Below are 12,550 nucleotides of genomic sequence, written 5' to 3'. Positions count from 1 at the left end.
TTTAATTTTAGTGTCATAACGTACAAATAACCTAACCCTGCTCTTCCTTTCATCTTCCCTTCCTGTCTGTACTTCTTTCTGTCCCCTGGGCAGAGTGCCTGGCTGCCTTGTTATCTTCTGCCCTGGACATTCCAGTCCCACTGGCAGCTCTGGTTCCCGAGGCTGCTCCTGTAGCAGTGACCCCTAATAGAGGCAGGTAGGTTGGCTGCTTTTCATTTCCAGTTGCTTCTCTCCATGAGGACTGGGGACCTGTAGAAGCAGCTGGAAACAAGGAGTGTCAACATGTGACCAGCCCACTTTCAGGGGACCACCAGCCTGGACTTCAGTTTGGCCACAGGTATAGCTAATGAGTAAACATGGACCTCTGGCCATCCTTGTCTTCAATATATACTGCCATGGTCAATTTCAGTATATGGCTCTTAGTTCTCCTCTGAGATGCACACATCAGGTTATTGTCAATATTTGTTGCATATCTGAGTGGATTATAGAGCGTGTCTGTCACTTTTTGGTGCCTTGGGTAGAATGGTGTTTTTGTGGGAGTCCCCAGTGCTGTATGCAAATATCTTGGTGCTAACTGAACCCCCTCTAAACATCCTGCCCTTAACTGGCTTTATTTTTGTAACCCTAATATGAGGTGTTCTTCACTTGATATGAACAAAACTTGCTTCTGTTAAATATGGATTAGAAAATCTACCTATGCATACAGCAGTTGCTAGATTAGTGCAGTGAAAGAACCTGACAAGGCCTGATTTACTAGAAGGATGAAACCCAAAGGGGTTTGGCTAGATTTCTACCCTGCAGCAATGTCATCCCTTGCACAAGACCAGCAGTGTGCCCAGGGATGATACAGTTCCTGCCAAGAATTTTACAGCCTAACTTCAGGTCAATCTTCAGCAGAGAAACTATGGAAATGCTGGTGTGTAACTTTAGTTGTTCCGTATGTATGGGCCTTACCAAACAGCAAATCTGAATTAGAATCCAACTGTCTTCACATCTTCTCTTGCAGGCTTAGACACCAACAGGAAGGTTGGTTTGCAAGAACTGTTACTCAGTTACTGCAGTATTAGTCTGTCAGAGAAACCAGGAAACCTGCAGCTCAGATTCTTACAACGTCCGAGGCCTAAAGAATGGTTTAACTTTTATGGCAGTACAATGCTAATATTTAAATGGCTGTATCTTCCTACTTTCTTTTAACTTGTCTGTTGGAACAGTTATTGGGTACCTTTCCCAGCCATGAGGAAGAGCTCTGTGTAAGCTTGAAGGCTCATGTCTGTCTCTGCCCCCCCCCCCCCCCAACAGAAGTTGATCCACTAAAAGATGTTGCATTACCCACCTTGTCTCTCTAATATCCTGAGAGCGTCATGGCTACAACAATACTGCTTAGTCAAGGCATTACAAAAAAAAGTATTTTCCTGTTCCCACTTTTTTCCTGTAGACTGTTCTGAGTAGAGTAAAATCCAAACCACAATTTTCTTGTGCCATGCTTTGATTGTGGTAGGTGAGTGTAGTTTTCCCTGCAAATTCATACTTTGTATCCCTTCCTCTTTACTTCCTAACTTCTCTCTCCTTGTCTCCTGTAACGCAGAACCAGTAAAAAATTAGTCACTTAGCAAGGGGAGGCTGTGGAGTCAAAAGGACTGTACATTGCACTTGAACCTCAGCAGATATGCTTGTAATGTGAAGTCTTCTGCACGCTTGGAGAAGACCAGCTTCAGACTTGAGCTTTTCTCCCACTTTGCAGCATGATCATTCATGACTTGAATTATTATATAAGTGACTAAGTGGACTTGTAATGTTAATAAATACATAGATACATGCACATCCTTACAAGCTCATCTGCTTTGCAAACTTTTGCTGATAGTTTCACACAAAACAGCTGCAGAATTGTATGACTTCCTGGGCTGTAAATGACTGTCCCTGTAGTCATAATAAGTTAAAACGCTGAAGATAGAGCACCAGAATGGAAAATCAACTACATACAATAAGCAACTTTCCCTCCTCCCTAGGAGGTTTCTGCGAGGAAAATATTCTCCCTAAATCCATTCTTCCTTTGTCTAGCGTTATCTTTGGCTATGCTAGCAATTTTCCAGGATCCAGAGGATAACACTTTAATTTGCATTAAATAAAGAGCTGCAACAACTCCTCTTTAATATAGCCAGGCCACTTAAATCAAGGTGGAATATAGCATGCTGGGATCTATGATCTGAGTCATATTCCCATATTAATACTTCTATAGTGGCTTTCATCTGAAGATACCAAACCATTTTACAGTTCAGACTAGAAACCAGAAATCTCTCTTCCCAATCCCCTGCTGTATCCACTAGACCAGTGGTAGTAAATAGGTGGACCATGGGCCAAATCCAGACCACCAGATGCTTTTGAACGGACCCTGAAACCTTTTTATTTTACTTATAATCATTATTGGTGTTTTGTTGTTTTCTCTAGAGTCTGGACCTTAACCAAGAAATTTGGACTTTGACCAAAAAAATACACTCCTCTCACTAGACCATACATCTTCTCATAGGACCATCTAAAGGTCGCATCACAGAACTCTGGCAGAATTTGACTAGCAGGCTGCACTTTAACCACTGCATGTTAGAGCCTGTGGAAAGAGGAGTCATCATGAGGGCTTTATAAATGTCATGGTATCCTAGTTAAAATGCCAGAAGAGTAATGCAACACCAAGCAGCTAGTGGACTACGGATGAGACTATTATAGGCTAGCTGCCTGCCCCTCCCTTCCTTTAGAGCAATGGCTCTCAACCTTTCCAGACTACTGTACCCCTTTCAAGAGTCTGATTTGTCTTGTGTATCCCAAGTTTTACCTCACTTAAAAGCTTACAAAATTAATCATAAAAATAAGTGTCACAGCACACTATTATTGAACTATTGCTTACTTTCTCATTTTTACCATATTTGGAATATAAATATTGTACTTACATTTCAATGTATCGAATACAGGGCAATAGAAACAAATCATTGTCTATGAAATTTTTAGTTTGTACTGACTTCGCTAGTGCCGTTTATGTAGCCTGTTATAAAACTAGGCCAATATCTAGATGAGTTGATGTACACCTCCCCCTCCCCCCCGGTAGACCTCTGATGACCTCCAGGGGTACATGTACCCCATGTTGAGAACCGCTGCTTTACAGGTCAATTCAGTTGTGGCTAAGGACCACAGGCCTCTAGCTTATAAAGAGCCATCTGCTCTACTAACAAAGGATATAGATTCAGCTGCAGCTGCTGAGTCATATAAGCAGGTATGTGTGATTCCTATCCTCTTTCAGGTTTCTGTATGATAAAGTAGCCATGTCAGGGTTGTGGTTTAGATGCCCAGAGCCGGCGTATTTTTTGAATATAGTCCTCTCCAACCCTGCTGGTACCTGGCTAATCCAGCCTCATTCTGCGGGCTGCAGTCAGTGCTTCTCTGCGGGACTGTCTGGCTGCATGCAAAGAAATCGTCTGGTTGCGCACACTTCTATTGGGCTAAGATTGCTGGTTTGAATAATGAACATGTTAGTGTCGGGAGAGGTGATTGGCTGGGCACTGCTGCAGTGAGAATGCAGGCTGGATACTCAGGGTTTCGGCTCACTTGATGTGCGTTAGATGAGCCAGGGAGAGCCTAGGTTAATTGGTAGCTTTGAGCAGCTTCCCAGAGTGAAAGGGTCCATTTTGGCTTTCATATTAAGCTCAGCATCTTGGCTTCTCTGTCCAGACTTCCTCTAAAGCTCAGTATCTTGGGTTCTCCATGCCAGAGCTCTTGAGCTTTGTCTGTTGCCACCAGCTCTGAGGCGCTTGTACAGTGAGCTGCTTATCAGGCCAGGCACGACAGCAGTAGCAGCAATTTCAAAAGGCAGGAATCAGCTGCAGGAATAGTCTGTAAAGCAACTGAACCTCTGGAGTTGCTGACTTGAATCTCTTTCTGGCTGCTGGGCGGAACGGATTCCCAGTTTGGAGGGCTTGGTACTGCAGTCACATCCTTGGCAGCAGGCAGCCACTGATTGCAGGGTTTCCTTGACTGGGACTCTCACTGGAGTAGCAATGCTGCAGACCCTCTGGCGTGTTCTGTCCAGCCTCTTTACCAGGGCCATATGCCAAGGTCCTGCAGGAGGAAAAGAGAATGAGGCCAGAGAGACGACCCCAATTCCAGACCCAGGGGACCAGGGGCCAAACCTGTTGGGGAAGCCACAGGACAGAGGGGCTGATCCCACTGAAAAGAGACCAACTATCTTACTGGTGGTTGGACCCGCAGAGCATTTTCCAAAGGTAACAGAGCTTCTGAGGTTCCTGAATAGGGGCTGGCTTGCATTGGGTTGCACATGCCTGGCCTACTGGAACAAAGGGTGTTGGGGGGAGATGAGGGAGTGTGAAACTGGAGTTCCCTGAAGGGAGGAATGGGGGTGCGGGTGGGGGTGGGGGCTGGCAAGAAGGTAGAGTGATCCTGGGGGTGGGCTTGCTAGAAGTATAAGTGTGTAAGCAAGTGAGCTGCCAGTAGTTCCCTCTCTCCCTTCCCCTCCCCCCCCCCCCACCGCCGCCCTAATCACAAAATATTTTGAGGACTGACCTCTCCAGGGAAACTGCTTTGGGAGCAAGATGAAATATTGCAGCCCAAAGGTTCCTTAGCAACTGAAAGCAGAGGCTTAGTCTGAGAAGGCGAGGAACAATAATATGGGCTAATAATGAGGTTCATGTACTTCCACGCCTGCACTGGGGACTGGTTAAGGGCTAAGAAATAGTCTAGTAACTTGCATAGGTGGGGTGATGCCTCAGGAGATGCAAGAGAAACCAGGGTATTTTGAGCACGCAAGAGCCTGACAGCATTAGCTAAATGGTGCACAGAGCTGGAGTCTGTCGGAGGCAGGAGGATTTACACCTTGGCAATGAAGAATAGTTTCCCAGGAGAGGATAGGGAAGGGACACTGGGACTGGAATGAAGATTGAAATTTCTGAGGAGAGGGAGAGTGGGCGTGGGGGCAAGTACAATAGATAGAGAACAAAAGGATATTCCTTGTATCTAGGGCAGCTAGACAAAGGCGGTTAAGCAGTATGTTAATGTACAGGAGCCTGGGATCATGCAACAGTATAGGCTGGGTACAATTTTACTCCTCTTAATTTGATTATTTAGCTATTTAAAGAGGTGGCAGCTGCTGCCTGTTGTAGAAGTTAATGTGGAGGTTGGGAGAGAAGAGCAGTCAGGCTGTGACTGCATCTGGTTTGTTACAAAAGGAGTGACTGAGACTGGGGAAAAGGGGGGAAGGCAGGTACAACCTCTCCAAGTGATGGGAGCAGGGGAAGGGAAGAATGTTGAGAGATGGTCGGCCATAGCAGGGATAATGATAGGTGGTTTGCAAGGTCCAGTTTACCAGGCAGGGAACTAGGTATAGATGCTGTTTTAAAAGCCGCCTGTGTTCTTGTTACTGGGATGAACAGGCTGGGATTATGTGGTGGAGGCGATTGTAATCTTTTCTGCCTCAGGCATTGGATTGAAGCAAGCAGGGCTGAATTTGTGGCTCTGGTTCCACTGGACGGGGCAGTCCCTGCTTGGGCCTGACTGAGAGAGCTGCAGGGACTTATTCCTCTTTGCTGGTTGTCCAGTGATGGGACCTGGGTACCCTTTTTAAAGAAAAGAAATGCATGATGGGTGAATGGAGAGAAGATAGGAAGGGGAAAGACAGAGAAGCCAGTGATGAGTTAAAGCAGGCTGTGAGAGGAAGCCTAGAATGAGTGGGGTTAAAGATCTCTAGTGCATCTTTTGCGGGAGTAATGGGTCATCTGCCTTTGAGAAGATCAATCTGCCTCTCCAGATCAATGTTCCCTCTTCAAGAGTGGGGATGAAGCTGAAGTCTGTCTCATTCCTTCCCTGTGTGACACATTCTCATGACCTTGGGAGGCTGCTTCCTGTCAGTGGATAGAGAATTAACTCAGCCTTGAAATCTGTGGGAGGGTGGGGATGGGGAGAGCCTAGCTCAGCACTGGGGCTTCTCATTTACCTTTGCTGTCATGTAGTGGGAACTGTTGTCTGGTGGTTAGTGTGGGATATGGGAGGCAGAGGTGGGTTCTGTTCCTAGCTCTGCCACTGAATGTCTGTGACCTTGAGTGAGTCATCTAATCCCTCTGCCGCTCTGTTCCCTTTGTAAAAGTATCTTGAGCGCCTCAGCTGCTATATAAATACAAAATATTTATTATGCCTGAGAGCTAGATGCTGTGATGGCTTCGTTTGTACGAACAAACCTGATGTTAAGAAGCAGATTCCATAGTCCAGTATGAACTGCTTCTGTTTATCCCTGTGGTCCTTGCCTTACAGTTGCACAGACTTTGATGTGATGGCTACTTGGAGGTGGTTATTGAAGCATCGGGCTGGTTTTCACCCACATGTATGTAAAATGTTGATGGGTATGTGATCTGCTGGCATGTTTACCAGGTGTGTGCAGCAAATTCCTGCCAATCACACCAGCATCTGTCACTCTTGAGCTGGTTGTCGTGAGTGGAAGAGGTCAGCTTGCCTGGAGTTTAGTTACCTTCATGTGAAATATTTACCTTTTACTTTCTCCCCTCCCTGTAGCCTTGGCTAGCTGCTATTGTTCTTTGGTGTGCTGTGGACTGTATTGAATTAACAAATGATTAACTGCCCTCTTCCCCCATTTTGTATCCCTGTCCACTCCTCAATGTTTGTGTCCTGTTAGGACTTTCTGTCCTGTACAATTAATTATACTCCAACTTCCAGGAGTTGAAATACAAAATCAAAAGAAATTACCAGTCGGGATCTATTTATTCCTTTGCTGAGCAATAGTCAGGGCTTGTCTACACTACCCACTGGATCAGCGGGCAGTGAGCAATCCAGCAGGGATCGATTTATCGCATCTGTACTAGAAGTGATAAATCTACTGCTGAGCGCTCTCCCGTTGACTCCGGTACTTCACCAGAACGAGAAGCGCAAGCGGAGTCGACGGGAGGGTGTCAGCTGTCAACTTACTGTAGTGAAAACACTGTGGTAGGTAGATCTAAGTACGTTGACTTCAGCTATGCCATTCACGTAGCTGAAGTTGCATATCTTAGATCGACCCCGCATGGTAGTGTAGACCTGCCCTTAGTATTTCCAGAAGCTTTTTTTAACCTATTAAATTAAAAACAAAACCCTCTGTCCTAATGCAGCTGCCTCATGTCTCTGGACAGATGTGTTGGTGTAAATTCAACCATGGCCTGATTAATGGAGAGCACTAAAATTGGAGGTGACACAGATGCCCAGGAGAGGGCCATACCCTTGGGTTCTGTACTGCAGTAAGACCTGCAGCACTGGTGCAGTTGGCCTGGATCAGCTGGCTTGGGCTGTGGGGCTAAAAATAGCAGTGTAGACCTTTTGGGCTGGAGCCCAGGCTCTGAAACCTGACAAGTGGGGACGCTCTTGGGCTCCAGGTTCCAGGCCACGCCCGAACAGCTACACTGCTACTTTTAACTCCTCAGCCTGAGCCTCATGAGTCTGAGCTAATTGACCCAGGCTCTGAGACTCCCTGCTGCTGGGTTTTTATTGCTCTGTAGACATACTCTAACCGGGAAAGATTTGCACTGAGGGGACTTCAGATAGGGAGCAAGCCCTTGAGCTAATGTCAAGCTTCTGCCCAGGGAAAGGAAATAAATAGCATGGATATCAAAAGCAGGTATACATTCATCTTGTCTCCTTAATACTGCCCTATATTACTTTTTCATGTAATCAAATTCTAGCGTTTTGCTTGGGATGAGGCACCAACAAGTGGGCCTCTTAAGTTAGAGAGCCACAAGAGGGGTAAGTCATGAGAATTGCTGGGATGAGGATACTCCTGCACGTCACAGCATTACTGAATGTAATCTTGGTACTGCGTCCTTTGGGGTGGTCTTCCAAAAAATGTCCCCTGTAAACAGGAATGCACAGAGCAATAGTTAACATTCAAATAAGATGTTGCAACTGGAAACTGACACGAGGATTTGTTTTATTATGCCAAGTGCTGTTTATGAATGATTTGAAAGTAAGCTTTCGGCCCTCTTGATGGCAAATTAAGGTCAGTCCTTTGTAGCTGAAGAAAGCTGGATCTAGGCAGTGCTCTTTCCAGGGCAGGGCTCGTCTCGGTGGGAAACAGCTGCTGGGAGTTCACTGCAAGAAGGGAGTAGGTATGGATCTGTCACATGACTGTTAACTCCCCATCTCATCCATCCTGCTATCTGGAAAGGAGATCAGTGGAAGGGACAGTTTAGGCAGGAGTAAGGCAAGGATACTCCAGAGATTCACAGTGAAGCAGCAGCAGAGGTAGGTGTCTTGTGTAGCTTTTACTGTATTTCTAGAGTCCAAGTAGTTGAGTCATTGCAGCTCAGCCTCACATATTGCAGATGTATGGAGAGTGGGCTGGACAGTGCCACTGCTGCATTTCCAAAAGGCACTCACTATACTCGGCTTCATTGTTTAAAGCATGTAGAAATAAGTTCTCAGTACCACAGTAACCCAGTTTCTGATGCTTTACAGAACAATTTGCTTTGATACTTCTGACCTTCCAGCTTCTTGAAATGGGATCTAGACACTTGATATCTGCACACTCTCCTGCTTTGCATTCATCTCTGTAAATGCAGTTGCTGGTGTAAACTCAAGTTGCATTCCATCTCCTCCTCTTAGTTCATTCATTGTGCTGTAACTAATACTAATACCTTTCTTGCCCTCCTCTTCACTTCTCTACTTTGACGTTGGATGGTGGGCGTTTCTTCCCTGAAACGCACAGTTTTGTCCATTGTCTCCCGCTTCCAAGTGTAGGTGGATTTCATTGGGAAAAGCTGCATTATGCTGTCATAGCAACTGTGGTGTCAAATGGCTGTAACAAAGAATGACGTCTGGGAACTCAGGGAAGCGTGCGTGTGTGGTGATGGCGGGGTTCTTCTCAATCGCTACGTAGTGGAGTAGGTCTCCGATGGGAAAAGCCAGTTCAGTCAGCCTTGTAAGAGGCATTTGCCTTTGACTCTGTTTGGGCTGATGATTGTAGCAAAGATTGGTCTTTGGGCAAGTGTGGGGAAAGAGGGGTGCACTATTGGCTTGTGAATCACACAAGCTTCTGCAGCTGATCTCTAATAGGGTTTGGATTTGGTGAGAGGATCCTGTTCTGTGTGCAGACAGACGTCACAGGGGAGTATGTTAAGCCTGGTTAGGTAATAGTGAAATTAAGGGGCACAGTGGGGTGAGAGGCCTGGGAGTGGAGTTATGAAAGCTGTAGTATGGCCAAGCTTTTGGGAGCTGAAGTTGGGGAGAATACTAAACGTTGCTTAATAGATCATGACTTGCTTTTGTAAATTCCTCAAATTAAAGCCCCAGACTAAACAATCCCGTCCATGTAACTGGCTTGCTGCTCCATGATCAGCTTGTAAAGACACATTTTAAAATTTCACCCTAATGAACAAAATTCCGTGGAAAGGTTTTCATGTTTTTTGGACACTAGGATGTGAGGGAGAGCATGTTTGAACTAGTTTTTAATCTGGTTCTGGCATATAGTTTGTCTGGCCAGTGTGGCCAGAGCATAATCATTTGCAAACTATTGCTCTAGCAAAGTTAACTATTTGCTAAACTGGTTTAAACTAGTCCAGCAAATTAACTTCCTTTCCCCTAGAACAGACAGATCATAGTGCTTTGGGAAGCTGGAAATTGAATGTTGATTCTTGCACCCATCTCTCATCTGGTAGCCTTTCTATGGCAGACTTTAGGGACAGGGACTTAGTTTAGTTTTAACAGGAAGGTAAAGTTATGTTCTAATAATGCAGAGGATTATGGGAAGCAATTAATAGCCCTGTAACTGATTACAGAACAGTCAACCTGGTGTATGGTCTTTTTTGTTGCTTTTTCTCTATCTGTATACAGCAATGGCAGGGAATATTTAGTGCCCATGCACCAAAGTGCCAAGCATTTAGAAGCCTGTAGTCATATCTGTGCTCAATAAGGGGTCCTCACAGCACACCCCATTTGTTAGCCTGACCAACTCTATACTGCTCCATGCACCAGTGATGAAAGCATTAAGTGGCTTAATAGATGGGAGAACCAGGGAAAAACATTGTATCCACCCAGACCATTTTGCAGTGTAAGCCGTAACTGGACAACAAGTTGTTTTCACGTTTTCCCACTTACCACGTAACCATGCAAGCTTACATTTACTGCTCCATCGATGGCTAGTTAGATTTTAATTTGTCTCAAAATTAGACACACACGTTTTCCAAGACTGAGTCTGAAGTGTATATTCCATCTTAACCTGGAGCCTGCTTTCGACTGGCTTCCTGCAAGTCTGTCACAGTGGCACATGTCTCTCGACCACCTTTTCTCAGTGCCCCGAGAACAGGGCTGCAGCATTGATCTGTTTGGGCATACAGGAATACTCCCTCATGGTTGACATCACCCAAACTCTAATTATATTTCCCAAGATTGTTTATAACCAGAGCGCTAATTATCCTCTGTTATACCACAGCCGCCTTTAAACATGGGACTCTTGGGGTCTTGTAGCTGGAGATCTTGAATGTGGCATGAAGGCAGTGGGTGTATGGAGTATCCTGTGTCCCATGCATCTTTTAGAGGAAGTAAGAAAATCATTGGAATATTGGTTGCAGGGTGAGGGGAAATCCAGTCCTTTGAATCCTAGCATTAGTATCTGTGGTATTGACCAAAGGCCCCAGTCGGGATTGGATGGCATTGTGCTGTGTGCTGGGAAGAGATGTGCTGCCCCAAAGAGTCTAGTCTAATCTAAGGCATCCAGCGAGCATTACAAATGGGGAAAGGAGAAGCTTCTCCTGGATATTCTTGCAGCTCTCCCTCTACACACGTAAACATTTCTTACGGCCTTTCCCAGCCCCAGTGCTTTGGGTGCTGCATGGGACTGTGCTGTCTGCATCCCGGTTGGGTTGAGGAGGGAGAAAGGATAAGTGAGGGGGACAGAGAAGAGTTAACTGTGCTGGTGAGAGTGTGACGTGGGCTGCTTGGGCTTTACAGAGAGCCTGGAGTTGAGCAATTGGAAGCAGCTCACATGCCTTGTCACAAAGCCAGTGTCTGGTTGGCTAACTGGGAGGTATTGCACAAAGAAGGCTTCCCGGTTAAGCAGAAGGGCAGGGCTTGAGCAGCCAATGGCAGCTGAGCACCGACAGCTCATAGCCATGTGTCATGAGACTTGCCGGCATTTCCTTTCCCCCACGCACTGAAACTAGCTCCAGCCGGGGATCGCTCAGGCCGCTTGGCCGTGTAGGTCAGCACCTGAGTCGCTGGTACAGAAACATGCTCTGCTTGTGTCTGTATGTGCCAGCGTTCGGGGAGTCCCAGACAGAGTTCCAGTACTTTGAGTCAAAGGGGCTCCCAGCCCAGCTCAAATCTATCTTCCGCCTGAGCCTCTTCATTCCTTCCCAGGAGTTCTCTACCTACCGTCAGTGGAAACAGGTATGGCTTGGGAGTAGGGTGGCAGAAAGGAGGGTGGGGAAAGTGGTGTATCAAGATCTTCTTGACTAATTGGCTTGGTGAGTGTATGGGAAACAAGCTTGCTTGTGGCCCCTGCTGCGCATACCTACCAGAGCCATGGGCTGCCATCATCTTTTCCACTGCCCCTTTGCAGGGGCTGCTGGCAGCAAGCTATAGGGCAGTCGTCTTTCCTCTTAGGCTCCCTCCCTCACCTTTAAAGGGGAGTCAACTGTGGGTGGGGGGGACGGACATGGGAGTCAAATATCCTTTCCCCTTAGAGGCTGTTTTAGGTATCTTCCCCTATAGTTCATTCTTGCTGAAATTAGGAGCTCTTGAGTAAACCAGCTGATTAACTGCACGGTATCCTAGTGAGCTCTGGGGGGAAGAGATTGGCATTTCCTTTCTTAACATTGCCTTATCTGCTCTTAGACAATCCCTGTAGGATTGTAGCGTTAGCCCCCACCTCATTACTGCTTGTCCTCCACCCCTTTTTGTGTACTGGCATCCAGCAGCATGTGCACCTAGGTCTTGTCTACTCTGAAGTTTGAACCCTTTCTCACAATGGGTGCAGCTAAACATGTGTTGTGCACTGTTTAGCAGCAAGTGTAGACAAACACAAACCGTGTTCACCACGGCTTCAGCAACCATGTCTAAACCCTGCATTGAAGAGTTCATAGTGTAGGCAAGGCTATAGCATCACCCACAAATGTTTCCTGTAAAGCCCTCTGCTACAGAAGGGCAACTTACTAGAACAGGGGTGGTCAGCCTGTGGCTCTGGAGCCACATGCGGCTCTTCAGAAGTTAATATGCGGCTCCTTGTATAGGCACCAACTCTGGGGCTGGAGCTGCAGGCGCCAACTTTCCAGTGTGCTGGGGGGTGCTCACTGCTCAACCCCTGACTCGGCCACAGGCCTTGCCCCCATTCCACCCCTTCCCGCCCCTGAGCCTGCAGTGCCCTCGCTCCTCTCTCCCCCCAGCCAGCCTCCTGCATGTCATGAAACAGCTGATCTCCCGGGAGGGAGAGGGAGGTGCTGATCAGTGGGGCTGCCGGTGGGTGGGAGGTGCTGGGAGCGGGGGGAGAGGGGGAAGCTGAGGGGGGGCTGCTGATGTATTA

At 46.7% G+C, this 12,550-nt stretch overlaps 1 protein-coding gene across 2 annotated transcripts in view; it reads left to right on the top strand.

Moving 5' to 3' along the window:
- The window catches only part of SLC25A25 (solute carrier family 25 member 25), a 34,791-nt gene that overhangs the window by 10,984 nt on the left and 11,257 nt on the right, over positions 1-12,550 (top strand). The window contains exon 1 of one of the 2 annotated variants that reach the window (XM_044992788.1): positions 11,185-11,418. The exons of the other annotated variant lie outside the window; for it this stretch is intronic. Within the exon in view, the coding sequence (XP_044848723.1) occupies positions 11,260-11,418 (159 nt within the window). The 5' untranslated portion in view covers positions 11,185-11,259. Of the gene's footprint in view, positions 1-11,184; positions 11,419-12,550 lie in introns of those variants that run through there. 2 annotated transcript variants of the gene reach the window in all.

Source organism: Mauremys mutica, chromosome 18 (genome assembly GCF_020497125.1).
Source record: "Mauremys mutica isolate MM-2020 ecotype Southern chromosome 18, ASM2049712v1, whole genome shotgun sequence".
Classification (NCBI taxonomy): Eukaryota; Metazoa; Chordata; order Testudines; family Geoemydidae; genus Mauremys; species Mauremys mutica.
This window is presented reverse-complemented; position numbering and strand designations above follow the sequence as displayed.